We start from the raw sequence: 24705 nt of genomic DNA, 5'->3' as shown, positions 1-24705 counted from the left end.
TTAGCTGATACTGGAGAAACCAGTGAAACGTGGCTAGTTTTCTGGTTTGTTTGTTTATTTAATGTGTAGAGGTTGCGCGGCATCTTCTGATAATTTCATTCAGGTCCCTCAGCTTGTTGGTTATGTCCATTTTCCAAGTCTGGTTTTAAGTATTGTCTTGGGAGGGAAATCTCAAGAACATTTCTCGAGATGTGGTCTCTTTTACGATGGCCGTGTTGCCTGAGCCTCAGTCCTCTATGTTAAGTATTGTAACGTTCTCAAAAGCCAGACGTTTGTGATCTCAGTTTGTCCGTTTATTAGCACAGGCAAACGGGCCGTTAACTCCAGGGGGAGAGCTCTCGTACAACCCCTCACTTCCAGCCCCGTACAGTCACACACAACAACAAGGACCCCCCCCCCGCCCCTTCCTGCACAACCAAGCATGTAACTTAAAGAAACAACAGCGTGCAGAGATAACCAACCTGACTGAACATAACATTTAACCATCGTTACACTGCCCCCCCAGCAATAAGTTCCTCGTCCCCGAGGGAACAACACAGTCTCTGAGGCGGGGGGGTAGTCTGCGTTCCCTCCTTGACCTCCTGAGCCCCCGGGGGGTACACATTGCTTTCGTGCTTTGAGGTGGAGAGCTCGAGGGAGGGGAACGCAGCTCCGGCCGGGGGTCCCTCTGTGCAGGGTCATGGGGCTCTGTACACGTCCCTCAGGGAAGGAGGGGAGGGACTGTCCTCTATAGGGGGCCATCCGGTCTCTGTGCAGCACCACTTTTCTCCTCTAGGAGGCAACTGCACCCTGTAAACAACTTCCCCACTCGCTCCAGGACGCTGCAGGGCCCCACCCAGCTGCTATCCAGTTTAGGACACCGTCCTTTCTTTCTCTTTGGGCTGTAGACCCACACCAGCTCCCCAGCACGGAAGTGCCTCCCTTAGTGGTGATGTCATAATTCCTCTTTTGGCGCAGGCCTGCCTTCGCCAGCTGCTCCCGGGCGTAGGAATGTGCAGAATCCAGCCGGTCCTGCAGCTTCCTTGCGTAGTCCCGGCCTGGTGGTGCCTCTGGCGCGTCCGGGGGCTTCCCAAAAGCCAACTCGGCAGGAGTTCTCAGCTCTCTCCCTAACATGAGCAGGGCAGGCGTACATTGGGTGGAGTCTTCCACTGCCGACCTGTAGGCCATGAGGATAAGGGAAGATGGTAGTCCCAATCCTGTTGGTGTTCTGAGGTAAGGATGGCTAGCTGCTGGGCTAGCGCCCTGTTAAACCTTTCCACCAGTCCATCGCTTTGGGGTGAAGTGGGGTGGTGCGGGTCTTCTTAATCCCAAGGCGTTCACACATGGCAGCAAATACCTTGGACTCAAAGTTACGCCCCTGGTCACTGTGGAGGGTCTCTGCTGTTCCAAAGCGGCTGAACATCCCCTCCACTAATACATCAGCGACAGTCTCAGCCTCCTGATCTGGGATGGCATATGCTTCCGGCCACTTGGTGAAATAGTCCATGGCCACAAGGACATAACGGTTTCCTCTGTCTGTACGAGGAAATGGGCCCATGACGTCCACAGCTACTCGCTCCATTGGAGCTCCTGCTGGTTGCTGCTGAAGCTGAGCCCGGGACTGGTCCTGTGGCCCTTTGTGCGAGGAACATGCATCACAGCTGCGGCAAAAGTCTTCCACATCCCTCCGCTGCTGACCCCAGTAGTAGCCCTGGCGGAGGCGGCGGAGGGTCTTGGAGACCCCAAAGTGGCCGGAGCCAGTGCTCCCATGGCAGGCTTCCAGCACAGCTGACCTCAACGACCTTGGCACCACAACCTGCCACCTCTCCTCCCCTGTGGCAGGATCCTTCCAGGCACGCTCCAACACCCCCTCCTTCAGCCTGAGAGCTGTAAACTTGGCCCACAGCCCCCTGGTACAGATGGAAAACCCAGTGACCTCATCCCAAAGGGGTCGCTCCTCCCTCTCCAGCCACTGCAGGACTGGCAGCAGGTCAGTGTCTTGTTCCTGCCGTGCCCTCCACTCCGCTGCATCCACCACCAGAAGAGCCCTGCAGGTGAGCTGCGTTGCTCCATCCATTGTTGTGAGTTCCCGCTCCGTCTCCTCTCGCTTCTCACAGTAACGGCAGCCAGCTGCAGCACACGGGCGGCGAGAGAGGGCGTCTGCGTTAGAATGGTGCGTCCCTGCTCTGTGCTCCACAGTGAAATTGAAGGCTTGGAGCTCCTCCAGCCAGCGGGCCACCTGTCCCTCTGGCTCCCTGAAAGACATCAGCCACTGGAGGGCGGCATGATCAGTTCTGATAACGAATGAAGTGCCACACAGGTAGTACTTAAAGTGTCTCACCCCTGCCACCACGGCCAGCAGCTCTCGTCGTGTGACACAGTAGCGCCGCTCACTCTTGTTCAGGACCCGGCTGAAGTACGCCACCACCTTCTCACCGTCTGGCCCAACCTGCGACAACACAGCTCCCAGCCCCACATTACTTGCGTCAGTGTCCAGGACAAAAGGCAGGGTTGGGTCAGGGGGGGCGAGGACCGGGGACTCTGTCAGCGATCTGCGGAGAGTGTTGAATGCCTGCCGACAGTCCTGGGTCCAGATGAAGTCACGGTCCTTCTGCAGCAGGCGGAAGAGTGGCGCAGCTATAGAGGAAAAGCCCTTCACAAACCTCCTGTAATAAGACGCCAGTCCTAGGAAGCTTTTGAGCTGTTTCTGGTCCGCTGGTGTGGGCCACTCAGTAATGGTGTGAATTTTTTCCTCCAAAGTGCCGATCCCACTTCTGACACCAGTGTAACGTTCTCAAAAACCAGACGTTTGTGATCTCAGTTTGTCCGTTTATTAGCACAGGCAAACGGGCCGTTAACTCCGGGGGGAGAGCTCTCGTACAACCCCTCACTTCCAGCCCCATACAGTCACACACAACAACAAGGACCCCCCCGCCCCTTCCTGCACAACCAAACATGTAACTTAAAGAAACAACAGCGTGCAGAGATAACCAACCTGACTGAACATAACATTTAACCATCGTTACAGTATGATATAGCTGCTCACCTGTGCAAACCAGTTTGAATAAATACGGCACCCATCAAACTCAAACCACTCGAACTGTTCTCATAATGGCTCATGCGGTGACCTTTTAGCACAGAAAAACATTAATGCTCGTAAACGTCCCAAAAATTGTTCCCATGATTCACGGGGGAAAAAACTATTTTTACAAAAAGCTTCTTTTTTTTTTATTTTTAGGAAGTGTAATCCTTTACCCTGATGGAACCATCTGGAATATATGAGGGATGTTGAGGGTCAAAAATAAAGAGAAAACCCTCTGTGTTTTAAGGATGGCACCTATAACCTTAGTGCACAGCTTGACATGGATTTTAGGAGTAAAAATACCAAACAGAGAAAGTGAAAAGGCCAGGTCAATAAAATGAGGAATCAGAAATTTTCATCACTGTCATGGCTGCATATAAAGTTCAGTATTTGCTTTTTTTTTAAAAAGAACTGTTTGCCTTTTTACATATAGCATATAGCATGTTTCCCTCAGAACAATGGCCACACATTTATACAGAATTGCTGCTACGGGTCCTCCTAAAAAAAATCTGCCAACTTCCCTTTGGTCACATTATTGATTAACAAATGGGTCCGGTGTGTCTGGAAAGTTAACTTAAGTTTCTAGAAAGTCAGCCTGCAAACGTATAAATAAAAAATATCTTCCAGTTAGTCAGATTATTTATCTGTATAATTTTATTCAAACTCAAAAACATATTTGGAAAAGTTACCACAACCCTTAGAGCCATATGAATGTTTAATAAACTGTAATTATTCTGTAAATTAGAATACCATCAACTGGAATTATTTCTGAGTTAGTCACTAAGTCAAAGTATCCTTGGGCAAGATACTGAACACCAAGTTGCTCTCGAAGAGTTCATTTGAGTGTGAATATTAGATAGAAACCACTTAGGCATGAAAAAAGTGTTTTTGTGAATGGATGAATGAGGCAAGTTGAACAAAGTGCTTTGAGTGCTCAAGCAGAGTAGAACAGCTCTATATAAGAACCAGTTCATTTACTTTTTACCACATGTTAACTTAGAAGTGCCTATTTAGTGGTGTTATTGCCCCTCTCTAAAGATAGGCATCCATAAATGTCACCATTGTGGCATCAAAACTGCATTTATTAAACCAAATATCAAATGTGATTTTTAAAAGTGTTCAAAATGTTTGGTGAACTTGCACCAGATAAGCTATAAAACTCGTTTTTCACCATCAGTGAAAATTCAGCACCTTTAAGACTTTATTAGTCTTAATCCAACAAGTGCCAACAAATTCATCATCTCTGCTCATCCCATGAGAGCACGAACGAATGCAGCTGCATACAAGCTACAATTTGATTAACAAGTGGATTTACCTGCCAGCACAGAGCTGCCAAGCGCTACTGAGTCAATGCTGCACCATGATTGGCTCATATGTTTCTAGGTTTAGCTGTTGATTGGCTCTTTGGTGAGAGGGGTGGAATATTCAGCATGTTTACAGAACTCTATAGATTTTTCTTCAGGGTCCTTAGAGTGTCACATCTCTCTCTTTAATAATGTCTGTCATGTTACTCGGAAATACCAGTAATATGACCAGACTCTTTACCAGAATTACTGGTAACACTTTACTCCCTGTGAAAGGTCACCGGTGTTAAATCATTTGAGGGAAATGCCCTGTTACTTTTCTCCAAATGGTCTGCAGGGAGGCAGAATACAGCAAGTCAAACATTGCAGTTTAAACACCTGTTCACACAGAATCTTGAAACTTTGTACCAACACAGAGCGCAGATAAGGAACCGTGAGTGTTTTAACAGAGTATTTTATTAAATTCCTTCAAAGGTCATCATAAAGCCAGGCCTCCCAGGCTTACAAATATAGGGATGAGCCTTCTTCATAAATGAGACCATTTGACTGGTTGTAAATGGTTAATATATAGACCACACTTTGGCAAAATATTTTAACACACCCTGTCATACACAGATCTTTGAAAAATCATCCTTTGACACTTTGGTTGAGGGGAAAAAAAAATACATTTATGTGTAAAACGGCAGTTAAATAGTGTGAAACACTGGATTTTTTTAAGGCAGCTTGTGATTATTGCATTGAAAGACCCAGCAAATTCACATGTCAAAACAGAAATGAATTAAATTAGAAACTTTAAAGAAAATCACATTATTTTTCACACTGTTGCAGTGAGTTTTTTATGAGAGCCCTTTACATCTGCGTGAATCGCTCATCGTCCGAGAACATCGAGTTATAAATACCATCATTTGCACCGATTTCGGCCGTTTTCACCCCTGTCTCTTCGTCGCTGTCCTCGTCATCTGCATCCTTGTTTTTCTTCCTAGAAAAAGAATGAGCAGATCAAATGAAGCTCAGTTATCATATTTTCAAAAAGCTAAATTAAATACATCCACAGTCATGTGCTCACAGTTTTCTTTGGACCAGAGGATACACAAGCAGGGCGATGATGCCGACGCTAACTGCACCCATGACCACCCCGAAGACAATGAGCCACGGAGGGGTGGCAGGGGAGACCGGTGCTGCCAGAGTGGGATAGATGCCATCGAACTCCAGAGTTTGATCTGTTAGCAGAAAAGCACCGTTGATGCGATTTCTCGACTTCCTATTGGACAAAAGAAAAGATTTCATTTAAGATGATTATTCTGGAAAAGGCAAAACTGCACTGACTCTAGACAGCAACACAGTTTATTCATCCCCCCCCCAAGCTGATTAAATCCAGTAGATATCTAGAATACTTTTCTCTTCCCATCGTTCTGGTTGTCCAAAGATTTTCTTAACTTTAGAAACAATTCTGTCATCATGCACTTCATCAGTTATCTTCTGTGGTCTTTAGGGTCTTTTAGTGTTGCTGAGCTGGTCTGTGCATTCATTATTTTTAAAAACTCCTGAAGTTTTTTTTCTATCTCCCTGATGGGTTTATTTTGATTTTCCAAGCCTAACGATGGCCTCTTTCACTTGTCTTTGGACGTCATGTTGAGAGTTAAAGCCACGAAATGCAAGTTATTTCTCAACTACTTGTCAGTCAGTTGTCCAATTACTCTGAAAATAGAGACAATATATAAAAGTGGCTTCAATTGAGGTTAATGCAGCTTTAATTAAAGCTGAATTTTAATCATATCCAGATAAAATCCACTGTAGTGGTGCGCAGAGACAAAATCAAGTGTTTCATTGACCAAATACTTAAGGATTTGCAACTTTGTGTCAAAAACACAAGTATGGGGATGTTAAAGTCACATTTTTGCTCCACGTGTTCATGCAACATTGCTTCATTAATCCTTAAATGATTTGAAACTCCTTTCTCCGGTCAGGGTCATTTCTCACTTCAGTACATCCTCCAGGGGATCTCTAAGTACCTCTTAAAACTGATGAGTCACACACAAAAGCGTTTTTTATCATGACTGTTTTTAACTTTTAGGTTGACCTGAGGCTGGAACTGTTTTTTTGGAAGCTTTGAAACCAGTTTGTCGTCTTAGAGCTTAGAATCCCCTGAAACGAATGCATTAAAGAGGGAGACAAGAGGAGGTGGTGAAAGTAAGCCAAATTAACACAGCAGTCCCTCAACAGTGAGTGTGAGCCCATTAAGTTAGTTTGCAGTTGGCCAGTTCCTCTGCAGGACCTGCTGTACAAGCTGGACACAGAGGCTACTGAAGTGGGCCAAGGCTGCCGAGGAGCAGAAATAGTAATCGATGGATTCTTACTGGTAATAAACTCTATAAAAACATTGGCTGTAGTTTGATTTCAACCTACAATTTTAACACATTTCTTTTAAATCAGCTGACCTTATCGTTCCTATACAGGAAAAAATCTGACAAATACCGAAAACAGTGGACAAAATGGATAGCATATAAGACCCACTCAACCCCATAAGGCATGGACCTCTCCTCGTTGGGATGTTTGTTTGTTTTTCTTTGAGGCATAGGCGGGTGGCCGGGTCCTGAGAGAATGGGGCCCTGCTATTCCCCGCTCTGGGTGCAAATATGTTATGACTGCGGATGGAACTGGACATATTGGAGAGAGGACCAGACATCGAGCCCTGTCTGGCTGTCTTTGTGTGGATGCAAGGGGCTGGGTGGACGGTGTTTTTGGGACGGGATCGATAGGACGGTACTTTGGGCAAACCCTGGCTGGTAGGAGTCCCCCCTCTCTATACATATGTGTATAATTTTTTTTTTTCACTCCACAGATTATGTGTGCTTCATTCTGTTTAGTTTGTTTCTTTTGTGTTCCTTTCTCTTATTTTTGTTTGTATGTACTATAAATTTGGAAAAAAGTACAAAATAAAAAGTTAAAAAAAAAAAAAAAAAGGCTTCAAAATGACTTCCCACATAAATTCTACAAGCTGGTGAATTTGTGCCAGAATCTTGGAAAATCTGTGATTCCAAAGTCTGCCTGTGAGTCTCCTCCTAGACATGAGCCTGGAAAACCTCCAAAGATAAGATGCCAGCTGGAAATAAACACGCTAGTTGACCAAACATTTATAAAGTGACTCGTCCCAGTATAAAGGAGTAGTGGTTCGGTGCAAAGTCCCATACAAAATTTGAGCTTCATAAATGCTAACCGTAAATGCTAAAAATACAAAAATGGTGAAGAGCACCTGCGTTAAGTTATGCTGCTCTACATAACACATGTATTTACAGTAGAAACAGGATTTGCTTGGCACTTTTTTTTTGGTTACCAAAAATATTTGTTCGCTTTTTAAATAAATTCTACTGCTATCTGTATCAGTTATTGTGATCCATTAAAATAGTGGATGTTAATGGCTGGTTGAGGCTTTTCACTGTAGACATTGCATATTGTACCCCTGCCTGTGTGGCTTCCCTCCTGTCACTCCTGGCTTCCTCTCACAATCCAAGGAGACAGCAAGCTTGAATGTGAGCGTGAACAGTCGTCTCTCTCTCTCTGTTTCCCCTGTAATGGACTGGTGACCAGTCCCTAAAAGTGGGATGGATGGATGGAAACGTTTAAATGAGAATGCTCATTACCTACATGAGGGAAATTATGTTTACTTAAGTACAAAAATAACCTGTTACTTCATAAAACTAAAAGGGATCAACTTGGTTTCTATGGCCACACTGCATAACCCAGGATAAACCTGCTCATGCAAGCATACATAAAATAGATGGTGTTTGAAAGCAAAGTGTTTGAAGTGTTAGGGTTAGTGATCAGGTTTGTGGTTTATGGTTTAGGTTGGAGCTTTGAAGCCTTGTTCAAAAGAAAACAAACCTCTGGCACTGGCAAATCTTGTGTGAGAGAGTAACCAAAAGCCATGACACAGGCACACGCGTTAAAGCAAAATATAAAAAATTGTCACGACACACCTGTTCCTGCGCTACATAATCTAGAAAGCTGCACTTTTGCACCATACGTGAGCCAAACATTCATTGGGAACATAATTATGCTCCCATTTATATTTATTTGGAAACCTCATTAGTTATTAGTCATTTTAGAATTTTCTAGGAAATGCTAAAATGGGTAATAAATGTTAAAAAAATACTTTAACATCCATTATTTAAATCCAGCTAGTAAGAAAATATACCAACTATAATACCAATAACTAAAACTGTAGCATGTGATTACTTTATAGCCATCTCCACAGTTCCTTTATCAACAAGATCTGTGGTGTTCGGCCTCGTCACCACAAACCAGAAGGACACTCTCTCAGTCTCGTCACACGGATGGATGTCTGAAACCCTGGTGAAGTTTTACAAGACAATAAAAGCGAAGTTATAAAATGTGAGTCACCTATCGTGTTAAGAGATGTTCTATTATGTTTAAGAACAGGTAACACAAAAACATACTCTTACCCAAATTCTTCTCCGTTAGTGTAATCCCTCATGGCAAAAGCCAGAGCTGCCCGGAAAAGGAACATTTCATTTTTGCTCCAGGGATACTGCAATATCAGCAACATCAGATTAGGGACTGTTTTTCAGCAAAGGTTAACTGTTTACCACATGGACCTTGGCCTCATATTACGCAGTCACATGCACTTTAAGAGAAATCTGGATAATATTAAGTACTTGACTAACCATGACTCTAAAATGATGGCGTGTAAAATATTAATAAAAGCAGAAGTTAATGATTTGGAAATTAGTTAATGTGTTATGTGTGTGTGTGTGTGCGTGTGTGTGTGTGCGTGTGTGTGTGTGCGTGTGCGTGTGTGTGTGTCTTAAATTTCATACCATCAGCAAGTTGCATTTAAATTGGAAAAGTAGCATTTCTACTCCCTCTGTAAGTATTTGGAAATTTCCAAACACTTACTGCTGCTGTATCGCTGCTGATATTTGAGGCCTCCTCTGTCATATTTGTTCCTTCATGATGTGCAGAACAGTTATAATGCATAACAGGTCTGAACAGAGCGTTTAATCTCTCGATTCTCGATTTTATCTGCTGCAGTACCCAACGAACGTGGTTTGGCATTTTCTTGCTGAAATAAGCAAGACTTTCAATTTTAAAATCTGCGTATGCAATCATGACCACCTTATTAGGTCCACCTGTTTAACTGCTCATTAACATACATATCTAATTGTCCAGCCACATGCCAGCATGCATGTCAGTGGCTTTTTATGCCACATGGCCGGGTTCTGCTTAGATGTTCACACGCAACCATCTGTAACAAAAAACAGTCCAAAAACAGAGAGAAAATATCCAGTAAGCAGCAGTTCTCTATGTGAAAATGCCTTGTTGATGCTAAGGGTCAGAGAACAATGGCCAGACTGCTTTGAGTTAACAGGAAGACAAAAGCAACTCATGACTACTAGTTACAACCACGCAGAAGAGCATCTCTCAACGCATAGCACACCAAATCTTAAAGCAGAAAGCAGAAGACCACACCAGGAAGCACTCCTGTCAGCTAAAAACAGGAAACTAAGGCTACAGCTCACACTGACTCATCGGACTTGGACAATAGAAGATTAGAAAGATGAGCCTTAATAAGTTCAGAGTTGGTCTAAATCAGGGGTTTCCAACTCCAGGCCTCAAGGGCCGGTGTCCTGCAGGTGTCCTTGATCCAAAACAGTTGATTTAAATGGCTAAATTAGCCCCTTAACATGTCTTGAAGTTCTCCAGAGGCCTGGTAATGAACTAATCATTTGATTCAGGTGTGTTGACCCAGGGTGAGATCTGAAACCTGCAGGACACCGCCCCTTGAGGCCTGGAGTTGGACACCCCTGATCTAAATGATATGAACACATGGATCCATAGTGCTGAGTATCAACAGTTCAGGATGCTCCTGGTGTTGTAATAGGGCGGGGGATTTTTTCTGGCACACTCTGGTGCTTTTAGTGCTAAATTTAAACGCCACAGCCTACTTGACTATTGTTGCTGACAGCATCTATCCCTTTATGACCACAGTGTACCCATCTTCTGATGGCTGCTTTCAACAGAATAACAAGCCAGCCACAAAGTTCAGATCCATCTCAAACTGGTTCCTTGAGCATGACAGTGAGTTCACTGTACTCAAATAACCTCCACAGTCACCAGATCTCAGCCCAACAGACACCTTTGGAATGTGCAAAGGGAGATTCACATAATGGATGAACAAAAATTTGCAGTCACTGCATAAAAGAAATGTTTTCACCACTTTGTTGAGATAAAGGATTAAGGCAGATAAAAGCAGGTCCTAATAAAGTGGCTAGTGAGCGCATCGTTGACTGTCAGTGGTGCCTTTAAAGATTTGCAAGTTGCCCATGGTATCTTCACAAAAGCACTCAGCGCCATCACAGTTCTTAAAGAGAAAAGCTGTTCAGGAAGTTTTTCCTCTTTGTCTCAATCTCTTTTGAATGAGCTACATAAACGGAGACAGCAGTATCTCTGGATCTTGTTTCTGCATGTATTTTTTATTTGCGTGGTACACTTTGAACTTTCAAAAGTATTCCTGAGCCCATGCGGTGATGTTCACTCCAGATTCATGTCTGATTTATATTAAAGTGTTCTCTGAGGGCATGACAGCCATTCAGCAGTGATTTTCAGCCCTTTTCTCTTGCGTACAGAGATTTTGCTGGATTCTCTGAAACATTGATGATATTATCTATGATCAGTGTACTGTAGAAGATTAAAATTCTCTCTTTTTCCTCTTTGTTCCACAAATCTGTGCCAGAGTATTGAAATCCTCCCTGTGTTCTGAAAGACTTACCCTGCCTAGCATGTTGTTTTTTATACTTAATCCTGTTTATCTAATTACTAAGGTCTATTGTTGCACCTGGAATTACAACTGATTGTAATGCTAGACATGACCGATCACATTTCTCAGATCCAACAAATTTTCTTTGTAAATATAGATTGGGAATCATTACTTTCTTTATTTACAATTCACAAAACATTCACATTTTTTAGGGAATGGGATTGCATTCCTGTTTGTAATATTATGAAGTCAGAACTGTTTATGGCAGGAAGAGTGTTCTCAGGATGTGGAGGAATATTTAAATATATACATACAGCTTGATCTCCCAGTGCGGTTTTGATGCTGAATCGAACTTTGTAGCCTTCTGCAGCACCTATAAAGATAAAACAGACTGATATGTCCTCTGCGTGCCATGAATTGCTGTGCTAGGCTTTAGATGAGAAGTGTAGCTGCTGCAGTGTATCTTTCCTGTGCTGACAGACTGAATCCCAAGAACAGCATCATCAAATTTAGTCTCTCTCAGCTATTTCCTCATAGTTTGGTTGTAGATTAGCAATGTTAGGATCATTGTTCAAGTCTACAACCACGATGGAATGAATGAAACCCTTGTTGTGAGGTAAATGCTAAGTTATGTGTCTAATCTGACTTTGTTCCAGTAAATAGATTAGAAGCTGCATTCCACACTGACTGCTGGGCTAAGAAGGGATAAAACTCCTGTACACAAAGCCTGTGTTTACTCATATTAATGAATTTATGTATTTTTTTTTAATGTGAACACACAATATTTAACCAAAATTTACATTTTGAGAGCCTTACCTGGTTTACAGAGCTCTTCCGCCACAGAAAATGACAAACTGAGCAGGAGCAAGATCTTTTCCAACATTTTCCCCAAAAAACAAAAAGCAGAATAACACAATGCTGTAAAAGCTCAGGCAAAGGTCCCAGCATTCACCGATCTAAAGAGGTCGGCAGAGGATTTAACTGGATAAAGCCAGGGTTTAATGGTTAAGCCAAGACACACCTGAACTAATCTGTCCTCTCTGTAAAAAAAATGGTTGTCACTGCACCGCGCTGCATGGAAACAGTCAAGTGGGCGCTGCATTTAAAGTGTTCCTGTTTGTTCATGCTTTCCAAAGGAGCCAGATAGGTCTAATGTGATAGAGGCAGACCTCCCAGAGGAGAACAGAATGGCCCAGTCTGTTTCTATTTACTCAGTATAGCACAGTGTGTGAACCTCAAAGTTACAGCCACTTAAAATGGTACGATAACTAGCGACGATGAGAAACAAAAACAACCTGGGAAAGAATATAGCATCTACTAATTAATAGAAGTGGATCTGTTATCATTTTTTTCAGTTCCATATTTTTACTGGATCAGAGTAATAATTTTTACATATATATATGATATGAAATTATATGATATGATATGATATGATATGATATGATATGATATGATATGATATGATATGTAAAACTGTAACCTTAAAATTCATTTTAAAAGAAAACAACATTAAAACATTAGAAGTGAAGCAAACAGAGGTCATTTAGAAGAAGAGCAAGTAGTGCGACCCACAGGGTGTAGTTGTAGTGCAGTTGTTGTTGTTGTTGTTGTTGTTGTTGTTGTTGTTGGAACCTTGAGCTCCACTTATAAATCCGTGCACGGCATTTACAAAACCCCTCACCCAGCCACAGGTATTAAACTAACCGTGATCTTTGCAAAGGCTGGATGTTTTCTGTTCTAAAGCAGTGCTGGTGGTGGTAAGTAGTGGTAAACACGATCACTGCTGGTATCAGAGAGCATGTGCCATAGAAATGAAAGTCAAAAAAAGGAGAGAGAGGGCAGTACTTTAGAGTCAGATTTGTCCTACGTGTCAGCCCTTCTGGAACTTGTAAATACTGACAGTACAAGAGTAAATACTTGAATTTTAAGTCAACTTTCTTCTGATTGGCTGCCCCGTGCAATGAGAGGATATAAACAACATATCACCTAAGACAAATCAAGGATATGAAAAACAACAATCTAATTATTTCAGACTTAATGTGAGCAGGATATACAAATGACAGAAAATAAGGATAAGCAGAACAGGTCCACTTCAGAATAACAAGAGCAGCTGCAGTTCATTTAACCCGCCAGCAACCCAGCCATATGTTTACACTAGATCATGAAATGGGGTAGCAAGATTGACTGCATCAGAAGCCTTGAGGATACTTGAAGCACAACATGAGGATGCAAACAGCTCAGCTGAAGGAGATGAGTTGGGTTTACTAGTTAACTTGAAAACCATCCATCCATTTTTTTTCTGTTCAATCCAATTCATGGAGCATCTCCCAGCTGCAACAGAGCGAGAGGCAGGGTACAGAAATTCATTTGCACTCACATTTACACCTATGGCCAATTTAGAATCACCGGTGAAGCTAATCCCATGCTTTAACTGCATGTCTTTGGACTGTACCTGGAGAGAACCCACCCAGACATGGACAGCATATGGAGACTAACCCCTTGAAAATCATATTATCAGAATAAATGTCACAGATAAAGGAAACAGTACAAGTATGATGAATAAAACCAGTATTCGTGTATGAAACGAAGCGAAATATTTTGGTTGCTTGAGGGTTAAGCCCAAAAGCCTGATTTGGAAATCAGCTCAGCACTCTCTGTTCTTTCTGACTCAGTCCTGCTCGGTCAGAGTCAAGCAGGGCAACCTGAACTCTCCACACTCTCTGTTCCTCCCTACATGGTTATCAGGTAACTTTGCTATGTGGTGCAGAATTAAAATCTCCCACAACAGATCCCAGTGAGCTCATCCTCTTTTCTTAAAAAGCCTTTGCAAACACTTTCAGTTATTCAGTCAATCAATATCTAAGCTGACACTTATATAAGGTTAATGATCCATTCTTCCTCTTTAGCTGTTAGGTTAATTTTTCAACCACTATATCAGAAAAGTACGTTTGAAACCGCCATTTATTGGAAATTAAGTTCACATGGGTCAAGTTTGAATCTCAAGTCTCAATTCCCCCGATAACAGACTGTTTCAGTGATTTAAAACACCACAGCAGACCACATGAAACTCTCCTACAGTAAACGATCTTTTGTACTCATAAAATGTCATAAGTGTTTTCCAATAAAACGGACCACGATGACGCATCACTGAGGGTTGAGCCACTGGGTTACAGTAAAAATAACTGGTCTTTCCTCTTCCTTCCCCCTTACTTGACAAATCAGCCAATCAAATGGGAGCAACTCATTTAGGCATTTAAACATGGTCAAGATGACCAGCTAAACCTCAAACCGAGCAGCAGAATGGGGAAGACAGGTGGTTTGAGTGAGTTTGGCACCAGATGGGCTGGTCCGAGTTTCCCACATTGCCATCTCTGGGGTTTGCAAAAAAAATAGATAATATCTATCTGATGAGTCTCAGTTTCTGCTGTCACAATTAAATGGTGGGGGCAGAAATTGGTGTCAACAGCATGAAAGGCTGGATTCATCCTTTCTTGTATCAGTGGTTCAGGCTGGTGGTGATGGTGTAATGATGAGGGAGACATTTTCTTGGCACTCTTCGGGCCTTTTATTGGAACATTGTTTAGACATGTCAGAAAAACATCACAAAGCTCAAATCCTGTCAAACTAGTTTCTTGAATATAACGTTGAATTCAATGTATTCAGGTTCACAGTCACCAGATATAAGTTTTTGGGGGGGTTAAATGCACTGAATGCCTTTTCGTTTTCACCTTTTTGGTGTGATTTATCTAAATTCTGAATTAAATTTAGCTTGATCACAGTTCACTTCCTGCTAAGCACTTAATTACTTTTCAGGGTGCAGGTATTTTTTCTCTACACATGGTGGCAGCAGAGGCCCAGACATGACAGCTGTTCCAGTTTTTAATCTAATCATTGTGAAACTATAACAAAAACGTGAAACTCAATACACTGCATGAAATGCATCCAAAAATAAAACTCCTAGTGTGAAAAGTATTTTTCAAGGCTTTTAGATTTTGTGTGCTTCTTTAAAGGGAAATCCAGGTTAATCATCTCAGTGGTAGATTACTGCTGGATCTGCAAAGCCCACAATATTTTATTTCATCTGAGACTCTGATGATATTCAGCTTGAAGACTTTCAAAAATATTTTTTAAATCTCTCCTGGGGAAAAAAAAGAAAGACCATTGTCTATTAATGGCTGTGTGTACAAACTATGCAAACATAAGACAGTTTGACAGGCATAAAATAGTATTTTTGCACCAACAAGGTGCTCTCCCAAAGCTGTCAGCCAAAAGCTGTTGGCTGATAGCTCTAAAACACATCTACAACAGATAAACAGCATCTGAAAGTCATGCTGTTAAGAAACAGGATAAAAACATCAAGCAAAAACCTGATGCAGGACCTGCAGATGATCCATCTACTGCTCACCAAAGGCTCGTCAGAAATGGGCTCAGTGGAAGGACAGAATACTATGTATTCTTGACAGCTATACAGAAAGTGTCTTATCAGCAGTGGCTTCATTTTTCATGATAATGATCCCAGAAACACTCCCAGTGAAGTAAAAGCATACTTGGGTAGAAAACCATACAATGAATCACTATCAGTCACGGACTGGCTTCCCCAGAAGCTGGACCTCAATATTACTGAAGCAGTGTGGGATTCAACATCCAAAGAACAGCTTTGAATGCCCTTCAAGAAGCCTGGAGAACTATTCTTGAAGACTACTTAAAGAAAATAAGGCCATCTCAGAGAGTTCAGGCTGTGTGGAAGAGTAACGGTGCTCATACCAAATATTGATTATCAAGCTTGTTAGACTCACACAGACTCTGATTCGTCTAATATACTGTATTTCAGTTTATGTTTGCACATTTTTCATTGAATCGTTTTCCATTTTCCTACCAATAGACTTTTGCTAGAGACTTTTGCACAGCATCGTGGAGTTTTTAAGTTTTGCTTAAAGCTGTAACACTATCATGTGGCATTTCTGAGTCCAATATTTTTTCTGTGCATGTTTGCTGATCAATAATGGCCCCATTTCTGTGTCAAAAGCTCATTTTTTATGCAAGTGTTACTTTAATGTCAGGACGTTAGCGGTATTTTTAAGGTGCTAATATTAGCCTCCACAAGTAAAAGTAACATTAAAGTAAGTTTCATTGTTTGTTTGCTAAATTTGCTATTTGTTTTGCTCTTTCTAGTTCCTTTATTGTATAAAATTTTAGTTTTGGAAGTTGGCCTAAAGTGTCTGAACAGCTTATCTCATGATGAAAGCAAATTCAGACTATTTATAGAAGGCTATTCTAATTTAGCAGGAAATATGAGTGATATTCAAAGTGCTTCCCTATGTTCCCTCAGAGCACAACAGATTAATTGTTGGCTTCATTACTTTCATTATGCTGTATCATATTACACAGCATCTGTACTGTGATACAGGATAAGAATTTGTAGAAGGTCCTGTAATAAAATAAGCTTTATTCAATTATGGATTGGAATGTAGGGTCTTCTTTCAGCTTGTCCTGGGCTCTGTCGCCCCCAGCAGGCGCAGGGCGGTAGTGCTACAATCAGTCACAATAGGCAGTAGGAGTGGACGAGCCTGAGGGTGAGCAGGCGGGCTGTCTTCACAGGGAACTCTCCTGTAGGAGGTGATACTAAACCCTCCTTCTTTTCCGACCTGAAACAGGAGCCGGAGTCCGGAGCAGGATGTATTGATCTGTTTGTTTGTAGTGCGTCTCCGGCAGATCCTCCATGCGTCAGCCCCGGGAATGGATCAGGAATCCGGTGCGGCGTCTGCGGGGAGTTTCATCTCCCTGAATGAGCATGAGCAGAGGTATTACTCAGGTCTCCGCGGTCTGTGCCAGGCTGACACTTCAGGAAAACTGTCGTCCAGTAAAGTGGCAGAGCTGTTCAAGGCGTCTCAGCTACCTCCCGAATCTCTGCATAAAGTGAGTGTGGTGCTTGTGTCTGCGGCTGCTTGGTCAGCTCATGTTATCAAATGTGAGGGGCTGAGGGCTGCGGCTGCTGCTCCCTAAACCCCAGATGCAGGAGACACAGAGCCTGCGGTCTACTGTGTATAATAATGAGCCACATTTTCATTGTGATGCCTTTCTGATCTCTTTGTGTGTGTGTGTGTGTGTGTGTGTGTGTGTGTGTGTGTGTGTGTGTGTGTGTGTGTGTGTGTGTGTGTGTGTGTGTGTGTGTGTGTGTGTGAGAGAGAGAGAGAGAGAGAGAGAAAGAGAGAGAGAGAGGGGAGGTTTCACACACCCTCTTTCTCCCCCTCCTCTTCTACACAGGAAGCCAGTCTCTTTACATATATGAGGGTATAGCTGAGCATGTGTCTGTAGGTCTCATCACTACATTAGTAGCTGTGTCGGTCCTCAGATGTCACCTTGGAGATGTTGTAGTTTAGGTTAGGGTTAGGCCTTTTGCACTAATTTCTAGTAAGCTTGTTTACTGTAACCAAGGATTTTTTGACGTGATCAGCACCAACAACAGCCTTTGTCAGTAGTTATGTTTACAAATTGTTGTGCCGTCCCCTTTAAGAATAACAACCATGGTTCTGAAATTTTAAACCATTCACTTCCAGAGGTTGATACTAAATACTAAATTCTGGGTAGCCAACACCAAGTATTTGTGAAGAAAAACTCAATATTGATCCATCAGCAAATAAGATTTGTATAGATATATACATAATATTCACAAAGTATTCTGTCTGCTCAGAAGTCATGCACTCTGAATGTAGAAGGAAAACCACATTTTCATCCATCATCAGTTCATCATCAGACTGAAATAGTGAAATCATAGTGAGTTTCTTATCACTATGATTTGATAAAGTAAATATCACAAAGTAATCTGGATACAGGGACTTTTGTAAAACTGGGGCAACCTTTTTTTAGACAAATGATTGAAACATCTTAAAACAGAAATAATTTAACTCAATCAATAATAAATAAATTGTCAGTTTGGTTATTTCAGCTCCGCAGTTCATCTGATATGGAAATCATAACCTATAAACTTGATGTTCACTGTGATGGATTATAAAACATATAGATTCTTCAGACTTGGTGAGGTTTAATATGGCACATAAATGGCTGTTAAAGCAGTTTTACAAAGAGAGCAATATATCTGAAACTTAGAATACTTAGATAGTCCAACATTTAAAGCATATACCATATCATTTGTGGTTATGGATCTTAAAACTTGTAAAACCCACCACTTTATTAACCGATGCTTTCAAAATCCTTTCTGAAAGAATGAGGGTCTAATTAAAAGCAGACAAAACTAACACGTAAACAAATTTAATTAAAACTTATACTGAGCTCCTTGTTTTTCTTTGCGTGTTATTAATTATGCTTTATGGGCTGATACCCGACAAGCTTGACAGACAACTTAATAGCAGTGGTGGTGTTAACTGTGTCTCTCTGCCTCCAGCATGAAAGAACCAAGTGAGAGTCATTTTGCTGACCCATCACAGGAATAAAAACACATTTTTCCAGCTCAGATGAGCACAGCGGGTCGCTGTCTCCGTTCACGCCACCCTCTGTCCCAAGGGGTCTGCTCCCTTCGATGGGAGGCTATTGTGTCTCTGCGTGGGTGTCAGGAAGTTTGGCACTGAGCCGCACTTCCTTCCTGTCCGGCCTGGATCGCCGCCACCACTTGGGGGTGATTGACACGCAGCCTTCGGAGCTGTGTTTGGCCCTGCGGCAGGATGCCTGCACGATCACTCCTGAAGTCACTGCTGACTTCTGGGTCATCATGTCACACAGTATCAGAGACTGGCTTATGTCCTCTCTTGCCTCTGTGAGTTAGATGTCATGTAGTGGCTCTTGAGGTTGTGCTATAATATAATTTGCCAAAACAAAGGACATTTTCCACCATGTGCTGTATGTAGAGGTGTGTTCTGCTGATTTATGATTTAGTAAATTTAGACAGGAAGTTTCTTTTTTTCCTTGCTGATCTGTTTACAGCAGATAAATAGAAAAGCACGAGGCTTCCGCCTGCTGCAGTGAGGTCAGCTGTTGTGCTCATTAAATGGATGTATAAAGACTTGGGGTCACACTGCTATTGACTGAGATTAACTTTACCGCCATCTAAGCGGATGTCCCTCATAACATTTTATCATGGGAAAATAACAGCCACTGCAGCCACTGTAAATGCACTCTGATGGAGACCAACTCCCAACCTATACAATTCGCAGTACATTTGTAGTTCATTTTCCTGGCTTGTGTTTGTGCATAAAAGCCACGTTCAGGTTGCTGCACAGAGACGATGTGTTGACAGATCTGCTGTCAAACCTGTCCAGATGAATGAGGGTGTGGTCAGAGTTCCTGTGCTCACATCCTGGTTTGATGGCTGCTAGCTGATTGTTTATAGAAAATGTTAATGGAAAAAGGCATATCACTGATATATCAGTATGTAAGTTGTCTAGTATGAAAACCTCTATTTACATAACATAATGCAAAAAAAAACTGTTTGTGGTACTTTACAGATGGCGTCATGACATTGTTTGTCCAGGGGTTCCTCCAACAGTCTGCAGTGCATATAGTAGATAATGCATCACAGCAAAGAAGTAGTTGATGTGCAAACGTTCAGTGTTATCACCGTAATTTGCTGACTAATTTGTTAAGTTGAACAAACACTGCCCACTTTTTCTTTCCACTATAACATTCTGTTTAATCAAGCCTAAAGTATGTGTAAGTAGGTTTAAGTGCGCTTACCTCCTGCAAGATTAATGGCTGATGCTAAATTAGGAGAGTGTGGTTAATTGGTTGTCAGGGTTTTTCCCCTCCAATGGACTGATGACCTGTCCTCTTGGTCCTGCTGTATGATGGTTGGACTATAGGAATATAATATTATTATTTGTCTGTGGCCATATCTAATCAGCCAATCACATGCTAGAAATTCAATGGATTCGGGCATCTAGACATGACCTGCTGAACCTCTCAGAATGGGGAAGAAAGGTGATTTACGTGACTTTGAACATGGCATAGCTGTTGATGCCCGCAAGGCTGGTCTGAAATTTGCCCGAAACTGCTGATCTGCTGGGATTTTCCCACAAAGCCGTCTCTAGATTTTACAGAGAAAGCTCTGGAAAAGGGAATGGTAAATTGAGGCTACAATTCAAAAGGCTCACCTAAATTGGACAACAAAAGATTGGAAAATCACTGGCAGGTTTGATGTCTGCTGTGAAACTTGGATTGTAGGGTCATAATTTTCTGCAAACAACATGGAAGCATGGATCCATCTCTGTATCAACGGTTAACACTTCTGTTAGCGTAATAGTATGGGGTGTACTTTGTTGGCATAGTTTAGACCTCTTAGTACCAACTGAGTTTTGTTTATAATACCATAATGTTGTTGCTGATCATGCCCACCCCTTTATGAATCTATACCATGAAAAATTAAGACAATTTTGAATTTCAAATGGGGCCCAATCCTATACTGGCAATATATTTAAAAATATCAAAATACAGTCTTGCTTTTAGTACTTTTTATACAGTTAAACAGTACACATACACTGCAGAGACAACATATACATATATATACTAATTATTAGAATACTTTCACACACCAAAACTGGGGCAAACCGACCACAGTCGAGAGGTCCAGTTTATGACTGAGTTGAACAGGAGCTGCCAGCCACAGCTGTACATGTCGACATCCACCTGTCAGTTAAAGTGTCTATTTTCCTAATAATGTCCTAACTCAGGTGAGCTATAAATAATCCCTCTGCACTGGGTATGAAATTGTAGAACCATTCTCACTTTTTGGCATTTTATTTTTCAGCTCTGGGGGCTGCTGCTTGTTTCCAACCCAGAACTCAAGTTACTCCTAAGAGTCAAATGCTGATTTCTGTGCTTTGTGCCTGTGAAACAGCAGATGCTTAACACCACAACAAACAATAAGCTAAATCTGGCTTAACTGCTGACAGTTGAAACATCAATGCCACCCAGACTGCTTTTTGTATCCACAATAGATGTGAACCCATGGATTAATCTTGCATTTTGCACATCAGTCAAATACTTTTACATTAAAGTGTAAAAGTAAAGAGGAAAAAAGAAGTTCCTGACTGCTAACAAATGCTGATTGTGGTTTTTATCAGCAATGACAGTGGATCTGGTCAGATTATTTTCCTTAGTACTACAGGCTAATATGTTGAGTAACATGTCTCTTCTCTAAAATTACATCTTCAGCTAGGCATAAGATTCAGTAGTATCCACAAAGTTGCACCAGTGTTGACGTAGCGAGCGCTGAAATGTTTCTGGCATCATTCCACCTTCCTTAAATAACTTTCCCCTAAGGCCGTAGATCTGACCTGTCAGTCTGGTTCCTGAAGGCCTTCGCTGTTCTTCCTGCAATAACCTCACTATCTATCATTTTTCCGCTGAAATCAGGCGCACACATCAGTGCTGCAGACCTGACCTCCGGCTGTATGCTCAGCCTCTTCTCACAAGACTGTAGCTGTTTTGGATGTCCTGCCCCTGTGAAAGCTGTTTAATGAATACACTGCAGGTCAAGCAGAAATAATGTCTCATAAGGCAACATGAGCCCTTTGGCCTCATTAGACAATAGATAGGAACAGGGCCCCATGTTCTTCGTATTTCAGAAGTGCATACCACTAAATGTTTACTAAAATGGGCTCATGTAGGCTTTTTTTTGTTGACTTATAAAAAAGTAGACCTTGCTTTGGATTTTGTCAGTTCATGAAAACATGTTTGTGTTACTGGTTTTAATTCCATTGTTGCCACAATAAAATATGTATCTGGATTTCATGAATCCAGCCTTAGTGGAGATGTGGAGAACAGCCAGAAGAAGAGGGCATTAAATTTTGGTGAGGATCCAGAACACTTAAGCTACTGTAAAATTTGCAAGATGGCATTGGCCTTGGCGGAAAATGTGCTCTAGTGATAAAACCAAGGGTGCCTTATTGAGTTGCTGGGACAGTTTGAAAGGGAAAGAACACCAACACAATTTAAAGTTTACATTTCAATTTAGAAGAAATGTCTCACCCACAAATAAGCCAAACAATAAAGGGATGTATGGCCAAAAAGAAGTAGCATAAACAAAACAGTTAGCTTACCCAGTAATAACAAAATGGGTTACTTTAAAACTGCTTTAAGAGTTTTTTTCTGAATTAAATGTACATGTACTGTTTATTGTGTTCATTTTTAAGCTATTTAAAATGATAGTGATAAATAGTGTTACCATGCTAATTGTTTTCTTCACTGCCTTATATGTAGATTTACGTTAAGCTAATGGGGGGTGTCGAACTCCAGGTGTCACTCCAGTGTCCTGCAGATTTTAGACATCACCCTGTTTCAACACACCTGAATCAAATGATTAGTTCATTACCAGGCTTCTGGAGAACTTCAAGACATGTTGAGGAGGTCATTTAGCCATTTAAATCAGCTGTGTTGGATCAAGGACACATCTAAAACCTGCAGGACACCGGCCCTCGAGGCCTGGAGTTTGACACCTGTAAGCTAATGGTTTGCTTAGCTAAAAAAATTGACTGTAATATCACAAGTATTGCTTAATTAATCAGTGATTGGTTAAAAGGTATAAAAGCAACAAGGATTTTTTTTAAAAAGCTAAAAGTCAGAGTTTGCTACCTCTAGTCTAGTGCTAAGAGAAGCTAAACCCTGTGCTAATATGCTTAGCATAGCCATAGAGCTGTCCCTTTATTAATAAATGTGTGGTGAAAAACTAAAGGACTACAAAAGGTGTCTTTTTTTTTTAAAGGAAACAAAGCCAGGCTAACCTTTGTCAAATTTTTGCTAGCCTTTTTGCTAAATTAAGCTAAAATGTGGTTTGGTTGGTATTTTAGCTAGGTAGATAGATAGGTTACTGTTTGGTTTCCTTAAGTCTGACATAATATCTTAAAAACAGAGCGTAGAAGGTGTTATTACTTGATTCAGTATTACATCCTTGATTCAACTGTAGCTCAAGCGACTGTTTACAAAAACAGACATTTTCTTTCAATTATATTTTATCTTTTTTTTCTTTATTATTCCAGATAATCCTAATCTGCTGCGCTTCCCAGGAAGCATTGTACCTTGAAACAAAACAGAAAAGGACAAACAGATTACACCGTTCTGATCTCTTGCATACTTTTCTTCTAGTTTTATTCTATTTACCCATAATTTTCTACTATACATTATCTTGATCAGGGTGTAAAATAACCACATGCTTAAACTAGCACTGGCTAGATTATATTTCTGTCACTGCAGGCAGCATGAAAGCTGAGATGTATGACATTGTTGGAGGTAGATAACTGTGTCACAAATTCAGGGCACTGGTCGTAGCATGTTTCAGCTGGTTTCAGTTGTTCACAATGCAAAAGTCTTTTTCAAACTTTCCATCTTTTTCAGGTGACCGAGGTGTGTGGAGCAAAGCGTCTGGGTTACTTTGGTGCATCTCAGTTCTACGTGGCTCTGAAGCTGCTTGCAGCTGCCCAGTCTGGTCTACCCATTCGCCTGGAGAGCATAACCGCCAGTAAGTCTGCTGCTCAGAGAGGAGGCGTCTTATGAGAGGAAAAGGGGATCAGGAGATTATCTTAACATGGCAGGATTTGGCCTAATCTGGATGAAAGGGGAGTTGCATGGAAAGGGCTAAGTGGGTTTGCCCTTATTACAAGGAGCACACAATCATTCACACCCTGCCCAAAGAGGAAAGCTACAAGGAAAACCACATAGCTTCATGGATTATTAGAAGGAATATGTTTATTGGTTCATATTCATTTTTGTGTGCAGTAGTAGCTCTCCTCAGCAGAATAAAGCCTGTAAAGAAGTTCATCCTGATTAATTCCCTTGTGCTAATTCTAGTTGCATCAAAGGTCGTTGTGCTAGGCCTAAATCATGAGACAAATTTAAAAAACACTTATACTGTATATCCACTTAAGCGTTTGAGTTGGTGTCAATCGAAATAAATAATACATAATTTCTATCAATGATTTTTGTTTTGTCGCTCCAGATCTACCTCTACCTAGATTTGTTGGTCTGAAGAATGAACCAGAGATGCGATACTCGACTGTCCCTCCCAGCATGGACGCTCAGGGCGCACAGTGTGGCTCTGCACTCGGTTCTCTTATCTGGACTCCAGCAGACAGGAACACCTTCAGACATCTGGAGGCCGGCACAGACAAGAAGGTAAGCCTGTGTGGACTGCCATCTGCTACTTTTGGTCTGTATGTATGTGTCAAAGTTATTATAGCTTAGTGCAGCTATGCAGTATGACCAAGAAGTATACAAATACATTCCAGTCAGCTCTAATCATTGGAGCAGTTCATGAGAGATTAGAGAAGACAAGCCTCTTTCAGTCAGTTTGTCCTTAATCAGAATTACTAGAAGTGGATGACAGTAGACCTTCCTGATCAAAAATTGCAGTAACTTAGTTATGCCAGCAGGGTCAAACCTTTGCATCAGTGTCATGGATTTGTTGTGTTTTTTGCATTTTAGCAACGGGTGCTTGCAGAACAGTCATAACTGAGAAGAAGTGAATGGAGCTAAACTGCAAAAATATGTATTAACCTAGTTTTTAAAGACAAAAGCCTTGTATTTATATTTTTCAAATATAGGATGGATAACGTGAA

General features: G+C 41.7%; 2 protein-coding genes across 3 annotated transcripts in view; one reads left to right on the top strand and one right to left on the bottom strand.

The window, feature by feature from the left end:
• Positions 1-4803: 4803 nt before the first annotated feature.
• cltrn (collectrin, amino acid transport regulator) lies at positions 4804-12231 on the bottom strand. Of its 2 annotated transcripts, XM_031753866.2 has the most exons (6): positions 11960-12231; positions 11458-11516; positions 8829-8914; positions 8602-8715; positions 5432-5626; positions 4804-5344 (listed from the first exon to the last, which is right to left on the bottom strand). In XM_031753866.2, exons 1-6 carry the CDS (start codon positions 12024-12026, stop codon positions 5215-5217), a joined length of 651 nt encoding a protein of 216 aa, XP_031609726.1. In that variant the 5' UTR covers positions 12027-12231; the 3' UTR covers positions 4804-5214. The 2 variants fall into 2 exon arrangements, with proteins under 2 accessions (XP_031609726.1, XP_039463503.1); XM_039607569.1 differs by lacking the exons at positions 11458-11516; positions 11960-12231 and adding an exon at positions 9283-9982.
• A 4496-nt stretch (positions 12232-16727) lies between these two features.
• reps2 (RALBP1 associated Eps domain containing 2) overlaps positions 16728-24705 on the top strand; it is a 28086-nt gene continuing 20108 nt past the window's right edge. Inside the window, exons 1-4 of the mRNA XM_039607538.1 lie at positions 16728-16759; positions 16842-17059; positions 23486-23609; positions 24087-24262. Coding sequence (XP_039463472.1) covers positions 16880-17059; positions 23486-23609; positions 24087-24262 — 480 coding nt within the window. The 5' untranslated portion in view covers positions 16728-16759; positions 16842-16879. The remainder of the gene's footprint in view (positions 16760-16841; positions 17060-23485; positions 23610-24086; positions 24263-24705) is intronic.

This window comes from Oreochromis aureus, linkage group 23 (genome assembly GCF_013358895.1).
Source record: "Oreochromis aureus strain Israel breed Guangdong linkage group 23, ZZ_aureus, whole genome shotgun sequence".
NCBI classification, from domain to species: Eukaryota; Metazoa; Chordata; class Actinopteri; order Cichliformes; family Cichlidae; genus Oreochromis; species Oreochromis aureus.
The sequence above is the reverse complement of the archived record's forward strand: the minus strand, read 5'-3'. Positions and strand labels throughout refer to the sequence as shown.

Bases quoted from the DNA above. Each gene is read 5' to 3' on its own strand.
- cltrn (XM_039607569.1), bottom strand. From the start codon at position 9,495: ATGATTGCATACGCAGATTTTAAAATTGAAAGTCTTGCTTATTTCAGC. The intron at 8,915-9,282 runs GTAAGTGTTTGG...CTGATATTGCAG, and splicing joins TCAGCAGCGATACAGCAGCA to TATCCCTGGAGCAAAAATGA. The intron at 5,345-5,431 runs GTGAGCACATGA...TTCTTTTTCTAG, and splicing joins CCTCTGGTCCAAAGAAAACT to GAAGAAAAACAAGGATGCAG.